The 22858-nt window shown below is 44.7% G+C and overlaps 1 protein-coding gene across 2 annotated transcripts in view; it reads left to right on the top strand.

Annotated features, from left to right (window-relative positions):
- The window catches only part of LOC118234647 (glutamate receptor ionotropic, NMDA 2D-like), a 37838-nt gene extending 30378 nt beyond the window's left edge, over positions 1 to 7460 (top strand). For both annotated transcript variants that reach the window (XM_035431334.1, XM_035431335.1), the window contains one exon: positions 508 to 7460. In XM_035431334.1, coding sequence (XP_035287225.1) covers positions 508 to 3633 — 3126 coding nt within the window. In that variant the 3' untranslated portion in view covers positions 3634 to 7460. The remainder of the gene's footprint in view (positions 1 to 507) is intronic.
- Positions 7461 to 22858: the final 15398 nt, after the last annotated feature.

The following is a 22858-nucleotide window of genomic DNA, read 5'->3' as shown; positions in this document are numbered from 1 at the left end:
CTCATGCATTTTAATAAAGAGCGAGTCACTGAAGGTATTTGAGAATCCCTGTTTTGCGCTCTGTGCGCTCCCACAGTTTTTAAAAATCCAAAGGCTCTCTGACATTAAGAGTTAATAACGTGTGTCTTGGCGGTGCAGTGCGATAGGCCCAGAGTGTTTTCAGAAACGGGATCATTCTGCTCTCTCTCTCTCTTTAACTGCGTTTCATGCATTTTTCATTTTGGCTTCTCTCAGGCCATGCAATTTGCCCCGGATAAGCACCTCTGCCAAATAATGAATAAACATATTTAAAAAAATAATAATATAATGTAATTAAAGTGTGCGGTTGCAATGAAATCTAGGCGGATGAGAGTTCAAGTGTGTAAACTGTAGTGTGTAAACGCTCTTTGCTATATAATTGAATCTTTTTTTAAAGTGCAAAGGTAGCTGTATTAGAAATGGCAATGTTAAATTAAATCTGCCCTTGAATTGATGTTTGTGCTGGCGCTGTCTTCTGCTCTTGTGCAGGGCATGTACAGTTGCTGTAGCATTGAAGACGAGACGGTGACAGAGGGGAACAAAACTACCCTTCCCACCTACCCCCACTCTTCCATGGTGTCCTCGCCGCCCCATGTGATTGCAGCTGCTATCCAAATCCCTGCAATCGCCATGGTCCAGCAGCATCAGCAGCAGCAGCAGCAGCCGCAGCAGCAACAGCATCAACAACAGCAGCAACAGCAGCAACAGGCACAGCAACAGAAAGCATACCGCACCCCGTTGCCAGGGACGCCCCCCACGGCTGCTCATTCTGGCATGGCCCTCGGGCCATCTAACAGCCCCATGTTGGCCACCCCTCTTCCCTGCTCCAACTTCCTCTCCCGCCCTGATCGGAGGCTGGCTGTGGTTGACCGCTGGAGGCTCCCGAAACCCGCTCCCTCCAAGCCCATCGACGTTGAGGTTGGGGCCCCTGAAATGTTCCAGCAGAGGGTGACCCCAAGCTGGGTTGGCGGTGGTGTTAGGGGTGGTGTTGGTGGAGGGAGTATGGATGAATACAAGCGTTACTATGGTCCCATTGATCCAGAGGGCCTGGGGGATTGTATAGACCCACAGATAGGTGGTTCCCAAACACCTAAATCTGGACAAAGGGTCCAGCCACAGCCCCCACCTCCTGGCATAGGTTTCTACCAGGAGAAGAGCACTGACCTTGGGGTGGGGAAGATGAAAGGTGTGGCTGGTCAGGGGAAGGGGGCTAAATCTGTGGGTAACCCGTGGCTGCCCAGCAAAAGTCAGGGCCCTGGCCCCCTTCCTCCTCAGCCTCCATACCCCAACCCCTCCCCTCCTCTGCCTTCATCTTTATGGAGAAAATGCCGCCCCAAAAAATCAAAAGATTCAAGCGGTCCTTTGTATGAAAATATCCTTCCTCTGGGGAGACGAGGGGGAAGGAGGCCGGGATTAAGGCCTGGAGGCAGCAGGAAGGGCCGTCCTCCGCCCCCCCTGCCTCTGCCCGAGCCCCTTCCCCTATCCCACACTCACACCCCTCCCTCTCCATCACTCTCCCTCCCTTACAACTCCACCTCCAGCTCCTCCGCTTCCTCCAGCTCCTCCTCCTCCTCCTCCCGCTCCACCTCCCCTTCTTTCTCCACATCCTCCTCTACCTCCTCCACCTCCTCCCCGAGCTCCAGGGACAGAGAGGACAGGATGGAGGGAGAGGACGAAGAAGATTTGGAAGACCTGACAGAAGAGTCTAGCCTGCTTTTGGGCCGGGACAGGGACCGGGACCGGGACCGGGAGAGGTTGCACATTCCTCATCACTCCCACGGCCCTGTGCCACCACCCATCCCTCCTCGCAAGCCTCGCCCACAGAAGGGAGAGAGAGAGCACAGGAGAGAGAGGGGGCGGAGCCAGCTGGCCCAGCTGCAGGAGTGGTGGGCTGAGTGGGGGGAGAGAGAGAGAGTGGGGGGCGGTGCTGGGGGAGACAGACGGGAGAGAAGAGGCGAGAAGAAGCGTCAGAAGGAGAAAGAAAAGGAGAAAAAGAAGAAGAGCCGGAAGAGGAAGAAGAGAGAGGAACGTGAGAGGGAGAGGGAGAGAAAGCGACGCAAGGCTAAAAAGAAGAGGAGATCGATAAAGGTGAAAGGGAGGAAGCCCAGAGATGTTGAGGTGGAGAAAGAACCTGAAGGGGATGATGGTCGGGATCTTGTGATCTTACAGGACTATACCTCCTTCTCTGGACGGTACCCTGAGACTTTTGGGGAAAAGAGGGCGAGAGGGAACAGGGACTCTGTGTGGGATGGTAGTAGGGATGGAGGGAGGGGAGAGGGAGAAATGGGAGGGGGCATAAGGGAGGAAAAGCAGACTGGAGCTCACCACAATAAGGATAGGCATTCCAGCCCTCAGAGCCAGTCCAAATATCGACCATTTAGCAAAAGGTATCCCAACTCAAACAAGCTTCCAGCTTCTGCCAAATTTTGGGGAGGGAGAAGCAAGAGTGGGAACCCAAGCCTCGGTGCCGGCACGTCCTCCGGCTCAAAGCCCTGGAGGGACCGAGCGGGGCGAAGAGAAGGGGAATCGGGGAGGAGAGGGGAGAAGCGACCCTTATTGTGGCATGAGAGAGGCCTGACCCAATCCAGAGAGGGCTTTTCTTTCCACGAGTCAGACTCGGAGGCTGACAGGGGAGGTGATGAGGAGATAGAGGTGGAGAATGAGAGAGGGAGGAGGGATGAAGCCAGACGGAGAAGCGCAGGCCGAGGGGCTGTGTCAGAGTCGGAAAGGGACAGGGGTAGAGCGATAGAGAGTTACTCAGACGATGGGTCGTCAGGGGAATTTGGTAGGTTTGAGAGGTACTGGGAAGGTCGAGACAGCGGGGGCATAGGGGGAGGGGGCTGGTTTTTTGGCACCTATCCCACCAGGGAGAAGGGGAGCAGCGTCAACAGTCGGGACGAATCCTTTCTCGGGCGTGGGGAGGGGTGGGGATCGGGTGGAGGCGGGTGGGGATTGGATGCTGGGACTGGATGGGGATCAGGGGGCCTGGGGGCGACCCAGCATTGGCCTTCCCCACCCACAGTCCCCAGGAGGTATTGGTCTGTGGACAAGCTCCACATAGATGATGAAAAATGGAAAAGTGGAGGGAAGGGAAAACAGAGGATGGGGGACAGGCAGAGGAGCGACATGCAGTGTTCCTGCCAGTACCCCCACAGCCCGACACACGCACGCCCGAAGAGGGCGGGGAACCCCTTGCGCGCCCAAGAAGGACTGCCCCACTGTCACAGCTTTAGCGGCAGCTCTCGGCCCAAGCCCTCGGGCCCCAAACCTGACCAGGACCCGGCCAAATTCGGCAGCCAGACCAACCTCAACACCCAGAAGGCCCAGTTGGGCAAACAAGCCTCCCAGCCCTCCCAGCCGCAGGCTGTCCTTCCCTCCCTCCCCGCACTTCCTGCGCCCCCCTCCTCCGTTTGCACGCCCCCCACCGTTTCGACTGCGTCGGGTGCCGCTCAGTCTTCCGCTATGGCCACTGCCAGCGCCAAGCTGCAGTACCAGAGACTGCGCTCCGTACCCCAGCCCCGCAGGTTCTACTCCCCCCACCTGCCCCTGAAGTCCAAGAGCCTGTGCTCCCGAAGAGGGTCTGCCTATTTCTCCAGTCTGGAGAGCGAGGTATGAGGGACTGAAAAGAGGAGATAACGCAGAAGAACAGGGAAAATTGTGCCATTCTTAAGTCGATAGACTCCATTTCCTTGAGGCGTAACCAAATGTGGTGAGTAGATCAACGTCAAGAAATTTTTATGCCATCTGTCTTCCCATCCAATCAGAACAATGAATTGTGACTCCTCCACCTTCCATTGGATCTGTGATTGTGGTTTGTGGAACGCTTGACCTGTATCTTTGACTTTGAGCCTATTTTCTTCACTACAGTTAGACGCGTGAACACTGATATAACCATTGTATGTACAACGTCTTGCTTTGTTTGAAAGAAACTCACAGAAAATTATAGCTATCTAGCAATGTGATCATTCTTTTCTTCGTTTAATATCTAGTGTTTGTTCAGTCCCATTCCCCCTTGTGCCATCTTTTTAATTGTATATTTATATGTCCCGATCACTGTGTTTGTATTTTAACAGCAGGGTACGCAAATGTGACTTAGCTTTGACACAGGGTAAATGGCTGTGACAGTATTTCTTACAGCAGAGTGCCACCATTTTCAGACTTAGCGCAATTAGTATAGCTACTAGCTTCATTCATGATATCATTACTAGGTCTCCCCACTTCTCCTTGGTTCATTCTTGAGCAATAAATGATTTACTTCATACATATTTTGTATTCAAATATGAATTTATAATATGCATACTTTATTTTTTCTTCTACATAACTGTGCCAATTCATAGTTTTTGATCTCAGCACTGTGCCATATTATACTTTTCTCTCATTCAGTGTATCGAGAGAGCAGTAATAATGCATCTCTTATTTTGCACGATCAAACATCGGTATATTTTTGGTTTCTTGAGCCAATGTTAATTTACCTGGTGCAATAGGTAAATGTTCAGTATAAAGGAGTGGAGGGGAATTTTCTGACACACCAAGGACTAGGGATGCACATCTGAAATAATTCTTTTGATCAATGATCTTTACTGTTAGTGAATGAGTAAATCAACAATTGTAAATTCTATTAAATCTATATAGCTCACCAATAAAAATGTGAGTGGTGCAAGAGGCAATACTTTTCCTGACTCCAGGCTTTGTGAATGGTCTAATGCATTTTTCACCCACATTCAAAATGCATTAGACCCAAATATCTAGTACCACAATGTGAAAGCACAGAACTATATTTATGTTTAGATGGCGTTTTAAATTTATATGGAAAGGCAATGTAATCAACACGGTCAGATTTGGGTCTTTAAATTAGGAGATTAAATGAAATCTAGTAATATATCAAAAACATATTAATTTTCAAAATGCCAAAAAGCTGCTGTGTGACTTACTGCATGGCATACGGACTTAAAAACCCAGATTTGCACATTTATTTACTTCCAAGAAGCCCGTGGCCTGCAGGCACTGTGCCAATGACGCAAGGCCACAAAATGACATTGTTAACATTGCTTCTGCAATCGAAGTGAAACCGTCTGATTATGGTCAGTTTAATTCTCATGGTCATGGATCATAGTGTAGTTGATGTGGTTCTTTACTGGGGGATTCAGTAAGACAGAAAAAGATATCAGGGAATGATACCTCAAGCCGCTGAGTTGGATCATTTGTCCACTCTGTAACTGCATAAGGACAGCACTTTGAGTCCTATTCAGTTTATTTTGCCAAAATACCTTTGCTGGTCTTTAGGAAACAATATTCAATGTAATTTGGTGATATTATAATAAAATAGCAATAGGTAGCTTGATCTGTGATGAGTCCCTATTCAGAGGCGGGGCTGTTTTCCCCCTCGCTGGCTCCGCCTACTTGCCTATGACATGTTACCAACTGCATCTGCACCACCAGTACCTGGATTTAGACGTTAAAGCCAATCTCAGTAGGTTAAAATATACATCTCCATCTGGTGAACAGTTCAAATCATTTTTTTCTCCAAAAGTGGGGTGCAGCGTCAGGCGACCAAAAAAAAAATCTTTTTCATCGTTAAGCTTGAATGTGTAATAAAGAATAGTCAGTCATCAATTAATCGTTAACATCCCTGCCAAGGATATCAATTTTACACATGTGGCTACGTACAGTATGTGTGACTGAAATCAAATGGTAGCTACATTTTCACAAAGAACACACAAAGACACAAACGCACTCACACTATTACACTGTGATTTTACATATTCGGTAGTATAAGTCTGGTAGAAGTAGCGTGTGGGGCTTGGGGATGTGGTTACAATTTGTTAGCAGCTGTTGACGCAGGAATCTGTCTTAGACCGCGGAGACATTAGTCCCTCTGACAGAAGCAGGATGCCTTTGCACTTTTTTTTTATCAGCCAACACAAATGCGATTTTGCTCAACGATCGTTTAATTAATCACAGGCCTTCTTTTTGTGGAGCCAGTGCGAGCACACTTTAATTTCTCTGCTGTGTGAATCACGCGCTTGTGAGAATCAAATTTCATGGATGGAACAGGCGAACACTGTATCATGGCAAGGCAATATAGCACAGCCCCAGGGCGAAGTGAACACGATGCCCAGCTGCTTTTAACTAAACAAAGCGTGCGCCGTGCCAACTTGCCAGAGAAAGAGAAAAATCTCCATCTCAATGCCAAGGGTGCACCCCAACTCGGAGACCTTTATCTCCTGATTTTAGTAGTTAGAAATCTTCTGCTGACATGGCCGGGAAAATAGAAGGGATGGATCGTGTTGTTTTGAAATGGCAAAGGCAGTATTTTTAAAAGGCTGAAAATGTTGTACATGTGCAATTTTAGAATACTCTAATTTTATAAATAGGAGCAAAACCTCATCCAACCCAGCAACCGAATGCACAAACTAAAACGATTTCAACTGACCTTCTGAGCGGCAGCAATTAGAAATATTTTTCTATGCACTCCATTAATATTTTAAAGATGTTAGAGAGAAATGGGGATTTAGGGCCCTGCGGCTTAACCTAATATTCTCTTATTGTCCAAAATATGGAAATCTGTAAGGCGGTAAAGTAAAAATTCTGTTTCTAACACAGCATATTTTAACACATAGTTTATTCATTTCCTCGTGTTGTATTTAATATACACGTTTAAATCAAAATGACTACTCTGTGGACAAAGCATGAATGCCACAGTCTGTGTGTAGTGTCCCTGCTTAAGGCCTCCATTTTCTCTGAGGTGACGGTTGTTCTACAGACTGAACCCGTGGCTCCATTTGTTGGCACTCTCAACAGTTTAAATTCTATATCAGTTGTTAAAACCTCACAATGGTAAAATGTAGTGAGATGCCTGTAAATTGCTTTGAAGGCTAGAACAAAGGCAGTTCTCTGTTTAATTTCTACTTCACAAAGTTCCAAATATATACTTTTTAATGCACATGAGTTGTTTTTTTTTTTCAACAAGCTGCACTACTGTGCTTTACAGCTCATTGTAGAGAACTTCAATTTTATAGCTTCAACTGTTGCAAGAACAATTAGATACAATATCGCACAACTTTTAAAGTGTACATTTTGCATAGCCGTTCTTAGAATTATGTAGTTCCCCGTCCCCCAGCCATGAATACCAAAGTTTTATCAATTAACTTTAATATGAACTTCATCAGACCATAGTGCAATGCTACACTGCTGTTATTAAAATTGTTTATCTGAACAAGAATCATTTCCATTGTGAGAAAAATGCTTACCATGGTAACTTTAAAGTGAACTAAGAGGGGAGCTGGGCACACTGAGCTGTGTAGCTCATTTAATGACCAGGGCCAAACTAACGTTTCAACATCTACGTCTTCCTTAGCGTCAAGAGTTTTTCATATAAATAAGGCTCTTGTGCTGTATGTGTTACAGCTGCCCTCTCCCCTGGGGTTAGTCAATTTTGAAGTTAACTGAAGTTAACTAATGGTTGTCCTGGTTGTTGAGCACCATTCTGTCCCTCTTACTGATCCCTGGAATCAGTTTGCTTATTTGCAGCCCATTCTTCTTTTGTCTTTGAAACTTAAATAAAAGACAAAGCAAAAGTTGAAATTTAAACTCATACTCAATCTGCTAAAGCAAATTTATACATTAATTTGTACATGATGTCACACCAGTTATGCTAAGTATATTTACACTATTTATTCGAAACACTATTTTCTCCTGAAGTATATTCTGCTTGTTAACCTGGAGTTCTTCTTTGGCAAACCTTTTGTATTATATTTATCTATACAGCACAAAAGTCATTTTAGAACTCACAGAAAGCGCCATTTTGACACCGCTTTTTACAAATTTGCCACGCTGACATGCAGCCTCAATGTAGCCTGTACTGTAGCTCACAGTCCATCTCATAGTACCACTGTTCAGTGTGTTTACTCTTTGCCCCATCCCTCAGTTAATGTGCTTTGCGATGTGTAAATTTGATCTTGATTACCTGTGTATCTGTACATTATCTAAGTCTTATCTGTACTATTATATATACCGCCTTTGTGTTTATCTCTTGTGTTTAATTATCTTTGCCTTGGTCTGTCAAATTCTGTTCAAACTTCTGTTCCTCTTCTTGCAAAAAAATAACCCCCCCCCCCCCCTCCCCCAAGAAAACTAAGAGACCAGTCGATACTGTGTTCTTTCTCCTTGATTGATTTGCGAGGGTGATCGATGTAGCGGCGTAGCGCCGCGGCTACGTTAAGCAGCAGGAGGAGCTGTACCCGACGACCGTGCCACTGTAGCGAGAGCCCTGTCTCCTACACGCGCAGCCGTGCCCGGGGGACAGGCCCTCCACCACAGACTACCTATGTGCACTGAATCACAGACCTGCGTGTGATTTGCTTTTCCGTTCGGGACTGGACCGGTTTGGACCACAGTGTTACGTTGTACAGCACACTACGAACTGAGAAGCGAAGCGTTGCAAGCCTACGCCTTTTTCCCCCTGCCCACCTACCCCCACACCCCGCCCCCCCCCAAAACAGCATCATGTGACATGCTCCTTTCTACTAAGCTGTATTTGGCAGCGGCGTGCTCTGCAGTGCTATATTATGCTGAAAGCGTTGTGCTAGTACGTACTCGACACTGCTATGTTCTATTGTGCGATTAGTCTGCAGCACTATACAGCGTACCGTACTGAACAATATGGTTGTAGAGAAGCGGTATTGTGTAAGATTGCACTTACGTAGGGTACTGAGCAGCGCTGTATTTCAAAGAAAGAAACTCTTTCGCTATATTGTACTGTACCGTGCTGATGGACTACATGATACAATGCTGTATGGCAAACAGAACGGAATAAAGGTTTTAATAAAAAATGTATTTCCATTATCTGGTGTTGAAATGGTTGAGCAGCCACCTGAAGATTATTGAAATACTTGCGCGCGTTTGCGTGCAGGCGTGTGTGTGCGCGTGTGTGCGCGCGTGTGTGTGTGTGCCTCTTTGTTTGTGTGTGCATTTGCATGTAAATGTATGCACTTCATGAAAAATGAAAGATTTTGGTAATTAATTCAGTGAACCCTTGTTTTACAGTATATGCTGGAAGGATCTAACCTTATCCTTTGCCAGACTATATGATTCCTCTCTGAAAATCCTTTCCTGTGCCAGATGCAGTGAGTAGTTTTGTCTTGGGCCACCGACTTCAGTGGTACATCTCTGAATTATTCCCAAGGTTAGATCTGAAGTGCCTCTGTGGCTGTATATCAAGCACGCGCACAGTGTGTGATCCTTGTCAACTCGGTCAGGATGATTAAGGCGCATAGTGATGAAAATACACACACACACACGTGCGCACACACACACACACACACACACACATTTACATATACTCCCAGAAATAAAGCTACAGTGAAGGTCCATTTTGGTTCTTTAGGGAACAAAATTTCCAAATGTACCATGCAAGTACTGCACAATAATGTTCTGTTTGGGTACAAGAGCAAAAAAGATAAAAATGAATTATGTACTGCTGGCTAGTGGTACAATTTTATGTACCTATAGGGTGCCACCCCAGTGACAAACGTTTGTGCCTTTATAGGCACTTTTTCTTACACAGACTCAGTGATGCCAGTCTTCCCAGTAGTGAGTATGAATAGCAAACTGTCTTCAAAATGAGTCTTAAACTGTGTCATCAACGGAGTGAAAAAGCAGCCACATATCCACCTGTCAGTGCTGCTGTCCACTCAATGTCTTTACCTTTCCCTCACACCTCTCCCAGCGTCGGGTCAGTGGTGGAGTAATTCGCTGCCCCGTGTCAGTAACTTATTGTTCTGGCCTTCGCTAGTGCCAGTGTTAATATGTTTCAGTGTCCAGTCAGGCATGGTATTACCTGTTCTCTGTCAGTGCCGGTTCTAATGTACTGCCCTCCAGCGCATAGATACCACCATTGACTGCCCCTTCCCACTCCCCTGTATGCCCCGAGGTGTCCCTCTGCCTCTGCAGGACCAGAGTGTGTGCTGGGTTATGATGTGTCGCAGCACCGGTGGTTCATTTAAAGCACTGATTGGCTTCAAGACGGCACACTTTATTTTACGGGCCAAAATGAGCCACTGATCGAAAGGGAACTACAAAACCCACAGCGGACACTCCAGACCATCCTGGACTAATTTGACACCAATTTGACACCTGTGCTCTTGTCTGTTGCCGGGTATAGTAGATAAACGTAATTCAATTCAGTGTGAAATATTGATCCTCTTTAATGTAGAAGAAAAAAATTGAGCAGAAACCCCCTAGGGGAAATCCCGATATACCCAATGCAAGAACGCATAATAAAACTGAGAAAGAGCCAAACAGGAAGCCTAATGCCCATTTTAAAACACAAAAACCCACTGATCAAAAACGAACATGTAACATTATGGTCATGGTTTCAACTAAAATGCTACTATGCTGGCAGTCGGAGGAGTGCATGTGCAAACCTTAAAGTGAAGGACCATTTAAAGGTGTGGCTTACAGTATGACCGAGCCCTAATAATCAGAGTGATTGTTACTACTGATTATTACCGAGTGTAATTACAGAGTTGTATATTGTATATTGGAAGAAACTAAGAAAACCGCTTGCATCACCCGTTTTCTTGCTGATCTGCACTGGCTGTCTGCAATTTTTTAACGGTTCTATTATTGGTTTTTAAAGCCCTGAATGGTTTAGCACCTGAATATATTGTGACTGCTTGTCTCTAACTGTTTATCAGCCGAAGCATGCTGTCCGGTCGGTGAATGCAACCCTGCTTACTTATCCAGTGTGAAAAATACATTTGTTTTTATGCACCAAAGTTATAGTACTCATTATCACAACACGTATGATGTTCCTCATGTATTAGTGGTTTTAAATCTCAAATTTCTTGCCTTTTGTTTCTTTTTATCGATCTCGTTGGTTACTTTTGTTGATATATTCCCATTTAATAAACCTTCTGTCATCCATATTTACTTTTATTCATGTTTATTTTTCTTCTGTTAGTTCCTTTATTCTGTCTTTTAATGTTTATAAAACACTTGGGGACACGCGCTTTGTACAAAAGGTTCTATACAAATCCAGTTACGCTATTGACTGCCTTACTGCTTATGACTGCGTTTTTACCAGAATATTTATTCACTGAAGTGTGTTTCATTGCTGTTCACTCCTCGTTCACGTGGTCTTGCTAAGATTAATGCCTCTTGCAGCTACAGGAAAATGTATTTTTCTCCTTTTCTATATATCACTGGCACACACCCAGCTTCACTGCTGCAAGTAATTCCGCATCTACTCTCTTTCCACGGCGTTTACTACTGATGGTGCTGTCACGTTTTTTATCACACATTTATTTTCTTTTAATTTATTCTATTTCACCTTTAACCAGGTAGGTCGTGTAGTTGCAGTGCCATTTTAGGGAATCGCTTGCTGTCTGAATGGTAACAGCTTGTACTCTGCTTCATTACTGCTATAGTTTGATTTTTTTTTTTTCTCCTAATCTACTGCAGTGTAATGCAGTGCGCAGCTGTGTGTTGTATGGGTACAGGGCAGAGCTTGCGTATCAGACAGCGTGTTGCTATCCCAGGTGAGCTGCTGCCGTCGGGCCTCCGGGCAGGTGACTCTGGACTGGGGGGGGGGGGGCGGGTGGCGGGGGCGGGTGGCGGGGGCTCGGCCGGATCCGGGTCTACTGCTCCCGCCGGCGGGCCCCATGCTAATGTGACTGAGAATCCGCATGCTGATTGTTATTGTTACCAGCTATAATTAAACTTTCGCTGTCAGTGCTTCTCACCCCTCAGGACGCCGTGTGCCCTGGCTTTCCTTCCAGCTGACATCTTGATTGATTAGGCTTGCTTGACCTGTTGCGTGAAACGCTCTCTCTGATATGACATTTCTTAACAGCTATCCACTGCCTCGTTATTTATTCTTTTGATGTATTTCTTTATTTTATTTTATTTTTGAAAATGTCCTTGAAAGCATGTTTGTGCAGCAAAAAAAGAATTAAAAGGTAATTCTTTATTCCTGTTTATTTATTTATTTATTTATTTATTTATTTATTTATTTATTTATTTATTGCAGTTCTGCTCATAGTTAGGTGAGAGCCACATCCAGGAAAAGGATTGAGCCTGTCTGTGGATTTCATCATTGGCAATGAATAAGTCCACTTTTTTTTCCTGTTTTTAAAAGGTGTGTTCCAGATTTTATAAGATTCACTACCAGTCCCCAATCCTCCTCCTCCATTCCCCTTTGATCTTTATTTACCCAACCTCTCTTTCTGTCATGTCTTTATGACACAGTGTTTTGGAAACTACAGACCTTTAATGAGGTTGTTGTAGGTTTGAATCTCAATGCTGTTCAATACTTTATTATATTTATGACTTACCCAAGTATTTTACCCTGTTGGAGCTCAGTATTTTAAAGGAGCTACAACCAGGGGCTTGATATATAGCTCTGGGAGAAAACACATCTGTCAATCTTGCTTTTCTTGGATAAAGGTTATATTGTATAACTACAGCCTGGTTTCTACTAACCCACCTTCCCAGCTATGTATGAGCCTTCTAATGAAACCAGTATGACTTGCATTTCAAAGGAGTCTGACCCTGGCGAAGACCTCGCTTTTATCCCATAAAGAGCAGCCATGTTCCGGACTGCAGATTGTGTATTAGCAGCGAGGGAACAAACAGAAAAGGATACGGGAGCGAGAGAGAGATGGAGACACGGGGATAGAGGGGGATGAACAGAGGGATAACAATAACAGATTGCACTCTCTCCTTCTCTGGGTACAGAGATGTCTTTTCCTGCTTTTTCTATTCCTGCCAGTGAGAGAAATAAGCAGCAACCAGCTGGGCTTCAGCTTTAGTGTCCATTTCTGTGACCATGACTGATTTAAGAAGAACATTGTATTTGTCTCCCTATGTTTGTACAACAGGCAAAATGTTCTGATTTTCATTTTAAATGAACTCAGAGACAGTGAGAAGATGTGATAGATGATCGGAGGCTGTAAAAGAGGCTAATGGGGAAGGTGAGGACAGGGAAGAGAAGGGGAACAGTGAATGGGAGCGCCCATAATTCTCTTTAAGATGACTAATATTATTGAACCTTGTGACACTGCACTGCAATATGTAGTTGTGTAAATGCTTAATTGTTATGACCTTTCCCTTATCTCCTTTTTCTCTTCTCCTCTCTACTGCAGTACATTATCTCTCTCTCCCTCTCTACCTTGTTTATTATTATAGATTAAAGCATAATGGGAAAACATTCTTTTGAGTGTTTCAGCGATTCTGATAAGTAGATTACTCATTTCTGTATAGTCCTTAATATACACTCACAGGCCACTTTATTAGGTACACCTTGCTAGTACCGGGTTGGTCTTCTGCTGCTGCAGCCCATCTGCTTCAAGGTTCGACATGTTGTGCATCCAGAGATGCTCTTCTGCATACCTCGGATGTAATGAGTTGTTATTTGAGTTACTGTTGCCTTTCTATCAGCTCGAACCAGACTGGCCATTCTCCTCTGACCTCTGCCATCAACAAGGCATTTTCGCTCAGAGAACTGCCGCTCACTGGATGTTTTCTCTTTTTCAGACCATTCTCTGTAAACCCTAGAGATGGTTCTGTGTGAAAATCCCAGTAGATCAGCAGTTTCTGAAATACTCAAACCAGTCCGTCTGGCACCAACAACCATGCGACGTTCAAAGTCATTTAAATCACCTTTCTTCCCCATTCTGATGCTTGGTTTGAACTTCAGCAGATCGTCTTGACCATGTCTACATGCCTAAATGCATTGAGTTGCTGCCACGTGATTGGCTGATTAGATATTTGCGTTAATGAGCAGTTGAATGGGTGTACCTAATAAAGTGGCCGGTGAGCGTATATAGCTATAAAGATGATGCTAAGCAGTAAACAGTGTCAGCCTGTCAGGACTGAAGTAAAGAAGTACTAGGGGTGCTTCAAGGGTGTAGTAGTATTTAACCGCTGGTGCTCTTTGGAAACAGAGGGGATAAAATTCACGGAAAAAGAAAGATTCCAACGCGCTCAGTTGGACTGTAAAGCCTTTATCCTCTAAGCAGGAGCATAAAGCATTGTCGTCGACCGACAAGTTGCTGCAGCATTCTTGAATTCCAGTAGCATGATCTGCTTATTTTTACCATGGAGAAGAGGAGGAAAGAGAAAGGACCGGATGTCCTGTCCATACACAGCAACATGAAATCACACGCTGCTGTGGTGGCACTTATTGACCAGGCCCTGCTAGCAGATGGAAGCTCTCATTTACATGGCTAATAGGCCAGAGAGACGATGATTCAGAGTACCAAGGTTAAAGACAGAGCCCCGGATTCAAGCAATGTTTATCCTTAAATTTGACTTACAAATGATTGCAGATGCAAGACTCTTTATTTTATTTTATAAACACAGCTTAATAAAACTGTGCATGTGAGAAAGAAGACTAAAACACTCGTGCAATTATGGATTATAGAATAAATTAAATCCAGGGCAGACAGACAAATGGCAATTTAACTAGAGATGCCACAAGAGGGCAGTGTTGTTCTTCCTCCTGGGTCCTCAAAGGAAGCATGCAATCAAAAAAAAAATTCAAGAGGCTAGTTTCGAATATTTAAACTAAACATATAATTTCTGCATGAAAATTTTTATGAAAATATTTACTTGAACTTCATGAATAGCATCAGAGTTATGACAAGATTTTAAAAAATGGTAATCATTTGGACTCACTCCTGTGGCCAATTTCAACACAAATTACTTCATTTATTCTACAATAAACAACCATTAAAGACTATGCAGGATTAACCATGTTCAGTCATATTTATGATGCACTGGTTGTCTTTGTCTTTGCACTCATTTGCCAAATCCATGCTCCTTTGCCTCTGCTCCTCTTTTTCTAAAGTGTGTGCGAGACATTTCTTGGCTTGACAAACTTTTCTGTGTGGGGAGGGCATGGCTACAGAGCTTGTGGTGTGGGATCAAGTTTCAGCAGAGCATTTGGAGGTGGAAGAGGTGAAGAAGCACAGGTACAGCGAAGCAAAACGACAAGCTGACAGGGCTCGCCCAAAAACCAGCATGGTAGGCCTGTGCCTTTATGTTCAAGTCCTGAATTTTTCTGCACTCACAGTTGATGGTCATGCATCCAACTGTCCAACTACATGCCTGGACAAGTTCTGACTCAGAGTTTCCAAACGAGAGGGACAGCTCAACATAAGCTGCTAGGTGAATCAAACTTATAATTGCAAAGATATTCCATTCAATTTATTTAATGACCACACAGCCACAACTGGTGGAATCTGTTTTTGGTACAGCATAGAAATGAACTCAGTTTCTAGCAATAGACCAACACTATCAAGACATACATCTAACAGCACATATTTAACATAAACAGGGCTTGACACTAACCCCTGCCAAATGCTGGTAGAATTCAGCTGTGGCCTGTAACTCGGTCACTCTTATCAGCCACTTTGGCAGGTGACCTTTTGGTAACATTTCAAAAAAATAATTGTAGTTTACAAAAGGCATCTGAAATTATTCAGTCAATTTGAGGTGATACTACATGATACTACAACTCCCATGAGCACTGGGTACACACTGTGTGCTCATCCCATTGGCCCATCTAGTTTGCTCTCTCCTGTTCTTGGAAGGGAACAGGAGAACAGCAATCCGGCTATGGAGGGGAACAGGAGAACAGCAATCCGGCTATGGAGGGGAACAGGAGAACAGCTTCCTGCTGTGGAGGGGAACAGGAGAACAGCTTCCTGCTGTGGAGGGGAACAGGAGAACAGCTTCCTGCTGTGGAAGGGGACAGGAGAACAGCTTCCTGCTGTGGAGGGGAACAGGAGAACAGCATCCTGCTGTGGAGTGGAACAGGAGAACAGCTTCCTGCTGTGGAGGGGAACAGGAGAACAGCTTCCTGCTGTGGAGGGGAACAGAAGAACAGCATCCTGCTATAGAGAAGAACAGGAGAACAGCTTCCTGCTATGGAGGAGAAGAGGAGAACAGCTTCCTGCTATGGAGGGGAACAGGAGAACAGCTTCCTGCTGTAGAGGCGAACAGGAGAACAGCTTCCTGCTGTGGAGGGGAACAGGAGAACAGCATCCTGCTGTAGAGGGGAACAGGAGAACAGCATCCTGCTGTGGAGAGGAACAGGAGAACAGCTTCCTGCTGTAGAGGGGAACAGGAGAACAGCTTCCTGCTGTAGAGCGGAGCAGGAGAACAGCTTCCTGCTGCAGAGGGGAACAGGAGATCAGCATCCTGCGGTGGAGGGGAACAGGAGATCAGCTTCCTGCTGTGGAGGGGAACAGGAGAACAGCTTCCTGTTATAGTGGGGAACAGGAGAACAGCTTCCTGCTGTGAGACAGGATCTCCAGCTGCATGAGCTGGCAAGAAAGATGCCGGAAAGCTCAGTTGACCATGGGTGTTCACTGTGTACCTGTAAAGACTGTCAGTTACTCACTCCAAAACTCCATTATCCCAGTCCCCATCAGCTGGACTGCCATTGGGCCTGATGGTAGAGCTCATATATTTAGCAATTTAGACTGACTGATGTCAACATGATAATTGTGGGCTATAACAAGGAGTTAGCAATCTGTGGTCTAATGATCCTAGGTGTCCATGGGCCGAGGACCTCAACCAAGTGGAAAAAATGTAACCCTGTTTAGAATATTTTGATTACATTTAGATGCTATACAAATACATTTTTTAATTATTCAAGTAAAATCTTATTAAAGTATGGGTTCTTCAGCTACAGTCAAAGTGCAAACCTCTGTAAAACAGGCACTGTGATGTTCGTTATAGAGACTTAATATATCATGACAGAGTTTTTTTTTACCTTTCAGATCTGTGATCCATCCCTTGGGCATCACAGAGTGGGCAAGGTCCTGTCAAGGTATGTTTTGCCTGGATTGAAAAGGTTAGATGTAAAAACTGTGGTACGTTTAACATGTTGTCATGATAGTCTAAAGATAGACTATACCCCTCCCTCTGTGGATAATGCTGTCGTCAATTATACAGCCCCCTGCAGGGCTACCAGCCACAGTCTTCACTGGTATTAGACACAAGATCAGGGGGCACAGACCACAACCAGCGTGTTAACAGAACAAGCCCCCCAGCAGCCTCCCAGCAGCCCCGTCTCACTGCATGTTGCTGCAGCATGTCAGACGGCGCTGCATTACTTGCAGTGCTGTGCCTGACCTCAACATGTCATTGCCTTTTGTGTCGATGCACAATTTCCGGCTGCTGACTCATATATGCTGCGCAGCTAATGCAGAGTCTGTGACTGCCTCTCTGTTCTGTTGGCCCCTCATTTTCACATGATGATTTTCAGACCCGAGGGCAAGCATTTACTACCACTAGGGGGCAGTGAAGGCATGACACTGACCTTTTCTGGCTGCTTGCTTCAAATTAGAGGCAGGCTTATATCACTTGGACACAGAACATTGTCCTTAATGGTTTTAGTTTGAAATAGCTTCAAATTGTATCAATAAACACATGCTTTTTTTTTTTTTTTTTAAATGTCAGAATTATAGTCATTGGTGTTTTGTTTGAAAAGGGATAATAATTTAAAGATATGTGCAAAGCATTGCCATTGCAGTTTTCTCTCTTCTGCTCTCCCTTCCTGTTTATGGCCCTGCGCCTGTGTGTAATCTGCATCCCTCCCAGGCACTCTGTCTCAGAGGCCCTAAGCCCTTCTTTTGCAGCGAAACTCATGTGCGTTTGTGGATCACTGCGTACACAGAAATATTAGATAGAACGGGAGGGTGGGGAGGGGGTGAGGCGGGGGGGGGGGGGGGGGTTGGGGGGGGTGCAGACATTCCTGGAGGACGGTTGCGCGCAGTGTGTGCAATTTAGCCTCTTCCCAGATGTATGAAATTGCTTAATTCTTTAGTCGACAGATTTTCAGCGACCGTCCTCTAATATGGTTTATGTTTATTTTATTTATCATCGTGATGAAACTTTGGGCGAGAAAGAATTCCGCAAATGATTGAATTTATAGAGGAATAAAAAGGGAAAGAACAAGATACCATGCCCCCCCCCCCCTAAAATTTCTGTGCTTACTGAAGATACAACAGAGAGAGGAAGAGACAGGAGCGACGGTAATAAAAATGTACACAACTTACAAATGAACAGCAGCGCAGAGAAAATGGAGGGAGAAACAAAGGCATGATCCTTTAACATATGAATTAGTTGAGCGATGAATGAAGCTGTTTTTGCATATATCTAGAGTACCGTGCCCATTCCTCTAAGGCACTGTGTAGCTGCAGCCTTTTTCCACTCATGTCAAGTGATCTATTTAGTATTTTTCTTCAAGTAATTTGGCATCAGCTTTTGGAAAAGTATTTGCTATTACTGGCAGAACAAAATAAAGAAGCATTTTGTAAGTCTGTTAGCTGCTAGGGGTATTACATACAGTGTGTCTCTGGCAGGAAACAGTTTTCAACAAGGATGAAAGTTTTTTTTTGCTAGATATGCCTGTATTGGCATTTGCATTAAATTTCCTGCTAAATGCATGTTTTGCAGCAATATGTTCATGTTCATAACAGTTAAGAACTGCAGTTGAATGTTTTTTTTGTTTTTGTTTTTTTAAAGTTAATTTCAATCTTAAGCATTTGCCCGAAGAAGCATTTACACTGTTTCTCGAAGTTCTGCTTGCGAGGGATGTGAACTGCTTTCAGTTCCTTAAAGAGAATCACACTGCCATGATATCACTGCTGCTAATTCATTAACTCCCATACATTACCATACAGAATATATGCAGTGTATTATCTGCATAGTCTGCATATTATAGAGTGTGAAGCACAAGACTGAGGAAATATTCTCTGTATAGCATTCTATTACATGGTTGGTTAGTACTTTAGTTGGAAACATTGCTTTACTTTATTTGGAAAGCCTTAGTGGTATTAGCCCTGCCAACTAGACAAGCAGTCCCTCAGTGCAGTTATAGGGACATTGTGTTTTAGGAGACGGCTTCCTTTGAAAGAGGCTCACTGTGATAATTAAAGGATCCAATACACATTTAATACACAGATGACATAAATTAATCATTTATAATTATTTATTTACAAGTAATGTGCATATTTAGCTTTACTCACTGTCATTACTATACCCAGCCATATCAGCTATTCTGTTTCCACAAAAATGTCAGTTAAAAGCTTGCCGCTCTTATTTCCCACAAGGATTTGTCACCTTTGCACAATCTCTTTACCACAGTGCTGCTGCAACTGTTTGCCAAGTTTATATAAAATAAGTTGCATTTAAAAATATTAACCCGTGGAACGGGTTTGCATCATTTCCATCAGAACAATTCACCAGAAGCAGGTATTTTGTAAGGGTACCCTTTTATCTCATTTTACACTCTTACTCTCTCCAGTCTCCAAAATCCCCCTTTTCCCTCTCCCCAGTCTTCCTCTCTCCTCTCCACCTGCTCATAGATTGCAGAGGAGAGGGCTTGAGAGGCTGACTGCAGTGAAGGTCCCGCACAGTGCATGCTGTTCCTAAATTAGCTTTGTTTATTAAAGTATGCATCTGCATGTACATACATGGTGCATTCAGGAGGCCTTGTAAAGCTAATGTAAATTTGATGCTAACTGCGTGTTGTGTGCGATAATGTGAAATCTGTCATCCCTCAGGGACCGGGACTAATGCCATATTTCAGTGAGCGGGAGATCACAGAGCTGTGATCTGTGATGAACCTCTATGTATAACTGTAATTTTTGTATTATTGTTAGTTACGGCCTGAAATGATGCAAAGCTGAAATGTGAGATATTTCTCTGTGTACCTTCCCTTAATTACAGTAGATGTGTTGGCACAGTTCAGTGGTTTAATAAAGTATTTAATAGATAAATTGCTATATCAGGGCCATTAGCAGTCCTAGGGGGAGGGGGAAGGACACTTACCAAGAACAGATTGCTTTTGAATTCATACTGGAGGGGGTTACATGAATGTGTGTGTGTGTGTGTGTGTGCAAGCTTACATGAATGCACGTGTGTGTGTGTGTGTGTCTGTGTGTTTGTGTGTGTGTGTGTGCATGCGTTCGTGTGTGTGTGTGTGTGTGCGTGTGTGCATGCATGTGTGTGAATGTGCTGTGCATTTGTGGGTATCTGTGCATGTCTGCGTCTGCATATTCTGTTTAATCAAACAATGTGACCTTTTATTATTGACCAGTATTTTTTAAGCCAACTGATTAAATTATTTTTAGCCCCTTCCCCCAAAGTTGTTTTTCCTTAAAATTGCTTGCTTGACGCTTTGAAAATGACGAAGAGAGCCTGAGGAAATATCTGAATGTCATCTCCAAGGACAAAGCTTTCCTGAAAGAGTTCATGGGATGGGTCTCAGTATTTTGAGTGCCTGTACTACACAAATAAAGAGGAGCAGTGCGTGTAGAGAGGGGCGTGGCAGCGCACGGTCCGGCTGGACCTCTGATCTGACGTCTCTCTTGCATACCGCCGACCCTCAGGACAGGGTTCCAGTTGGCCGGCCTCACGCCTCATCAGCGGCCTCGCGGGGGAACGCCCATTCTGCCCTGGGAGGGCGGACTGGTGCCCAGAAACTAATCCTGGCCTTTGGCTTTGGGTCATGGCTGTGATGACATGATAAAAGGGATCGTTGCTATGGCTGCAACGTTTTTTTATTTTCCCTTTTGTCTAGTTCTATCTTCATTTCAGGGTGTAGCATACAGTATGTACCATGTGAAAGTTTGAAATTAAATTAATTTGCGTTACTGAGCAGTATTGATGGTCAAAGGTCATGCTGATAAAGATTTTGATGTTGCCATGTTAATGCTATTTTCAGATGGAGAACCTAAACAGAGAAGGTCTAATGTTTCACCTTCAGCAAGCCTACAGCACTGAAAATCAATAACCTATAATCCATGGTCATTCCTCCTGCAAGCTGATTGCATTTGGCATGCTCCTCCCTGTTACACAGTATAGTGTTCAGTGTTAATTCAACTTAAACAGAGTCCAACACGGACAACATGTACTGAACCTCGGGTGATTTTACACTTACCATTATTCTGGGCTCCTCAGTATAGTTATTCTGACACAGTCAGGAAGAATCAGAGTCATAAGTTTATAACTGCAGGTATACTCAGAATGGCATTAGTGCACTCGACTGTTTGGAGCCCTGGCTAACTCCCTGGCTATAATGGCAGTGTCCATTCTAGACAATGAATCCCAATGCTTCTCTCCCTTCCTCTGCAAGTTTTTCAATGTTATGTTGTATGCCTTCTTATCCTGTCCAGTTAATGGATGTATGAAACCTGCACAGTAAATCGCCATGTAAAAAATGAGCAATGTCGACTAACTTCAGTCAACAACCGGGAAGGGACTGACAACGTTCTGATTCAGATTTAATTCGACAAAATGGCGTACTGGTTAAAATGTCTTCTGAAGGGTGCGTTACTAAAAGCACAAGCGCGTCTTATTCCCCTGCTCCACCGCATGCGTCCCTTTGCATACAGATGGATTCCCCTTGTTTGTACAGCAGGCAGCCCACCGCGGCGCACAGAGAGCTTTATTAACTCCCTGGCACACCCGAATCAGGGCGTGCGCGCTAACACGGAGACAGGGCTGCTTTGCGCAGGGGTTTGCAGATGGCACAGCGTGTACAGCGAGGGAAGATCGTGGGATGACATCACATTCCGTGGGACACTCAATTAACACGTCTCCCCAGAGCCCCCCCCAAACCCCCCCCCCGTCCTTCATTACCTTCCGCTATTTCCATCCCTTCCTATTTGCTCTCGTTCCATTATCCTCCTATTTCTGTCTTTCAGCAGAAAATGTTCTTCTCGCTTTCTTTTCTCTCAGGGTTTGTTCCGAGTGCGCCATGACTATTCGTTGGTCTTTTATGTGTTGTCTGCGTACAGTCGTGTGTGTGTGTGCGCGTGTGTGTGTCTGTGTGTGTGTGAAATCTATCGCTGTATCTTATTTTGTAAAATAAACAGATATTTTATTTATCACCCTATCTGGCAGAGCTTGATGCATAATTGTTTTTCCTCAAGGGGCTGGGTGCATTCTGTTTTGCCAAAATCCTGTCTCTTCCTCTTTCTCTTCCTTTTTTACTCTTCCCTTGTCTTACTCTTTTGCTCACGGTGATACCATTTGAACCCACAATTCATTTTTTTCCCTTTTCTCTCCTCTTTTTTTATATTGTGGCACTATTTGAAATCACGTTTCTTTTGAGGGTGGCACGGTGGTGCAGTGTGTAGCTCTGTTTCCTCACAGCAAGAAGGTCCATGGTTTGTTCTCCCCGCGTCTAACCGAGTTCCCTTTCACTGTCCAAAGACATGGAGGTTAGGTTAATTGGAGCGTCTAAATTTCCCCTAGGTATGTATGAGTGTGTGAGTGAATGGTGTGTGTGCCCTACGATGGACTGGCAAACTGTCCAGGGTATAGTCCTGCCTCTCGCCCAATGTATGCTGGGATAGGCTCCAGCACCTCCTGTGACCCTGACCAGGAATAAGCTGGTATAGATAATGGATGAATAGATGGATTTCTTTTTGATTTATACATTAGTTCCCCCGCTCTTCAGTTCAGCTCACATCTCTCTCTCCCCCATGTGCATCACTCCCTTTCCCCTGTATTGGGGCTAATGTGGATGATGAGTTCAGGCCCATTGCAACACAGGGCCTCTCACACTCCAAGTGTCTCTCTCTCTCTCCACTGAGAATGAATGACCGCCTGCAGCTGTTCACCATGCTATACTTAGGGTAGTCTGTCCCAGAGAGGCTGTGCCTGTCAGCTAATGATCAGCCGAGATCACTGACACAGTGCACAGCTCCCCCGAATCTCCCAGGGGTTCCCGGGGCCTCCTGTGCATGCTGGCTTTGATGCTAACGGCGCTTGTGGTTCCACAGGCACCTGGCCAACTTGTGCCTGGGCTCCTAGC

The sequence above is a fragment of the Anguilla anguilla genome, chromosome 8, assembly GCF_013347855.1.
Source record: "Anguilla anguilla isolate fAngAng1 chromosome 8, fAngAng1.pri, whole genome shotgun sequence".
NCBI lineage: Eukaryota > Metazoa > Chordata > Actinopteri > Anguilliformes > Anguillidae > Anguilla > Anguilla anguilla.
The sequence above is the reverse complement of the archived record's forward strand: the minus strand, read 5'-3'. Positions and strand labels throughout refer to the sequence as shown.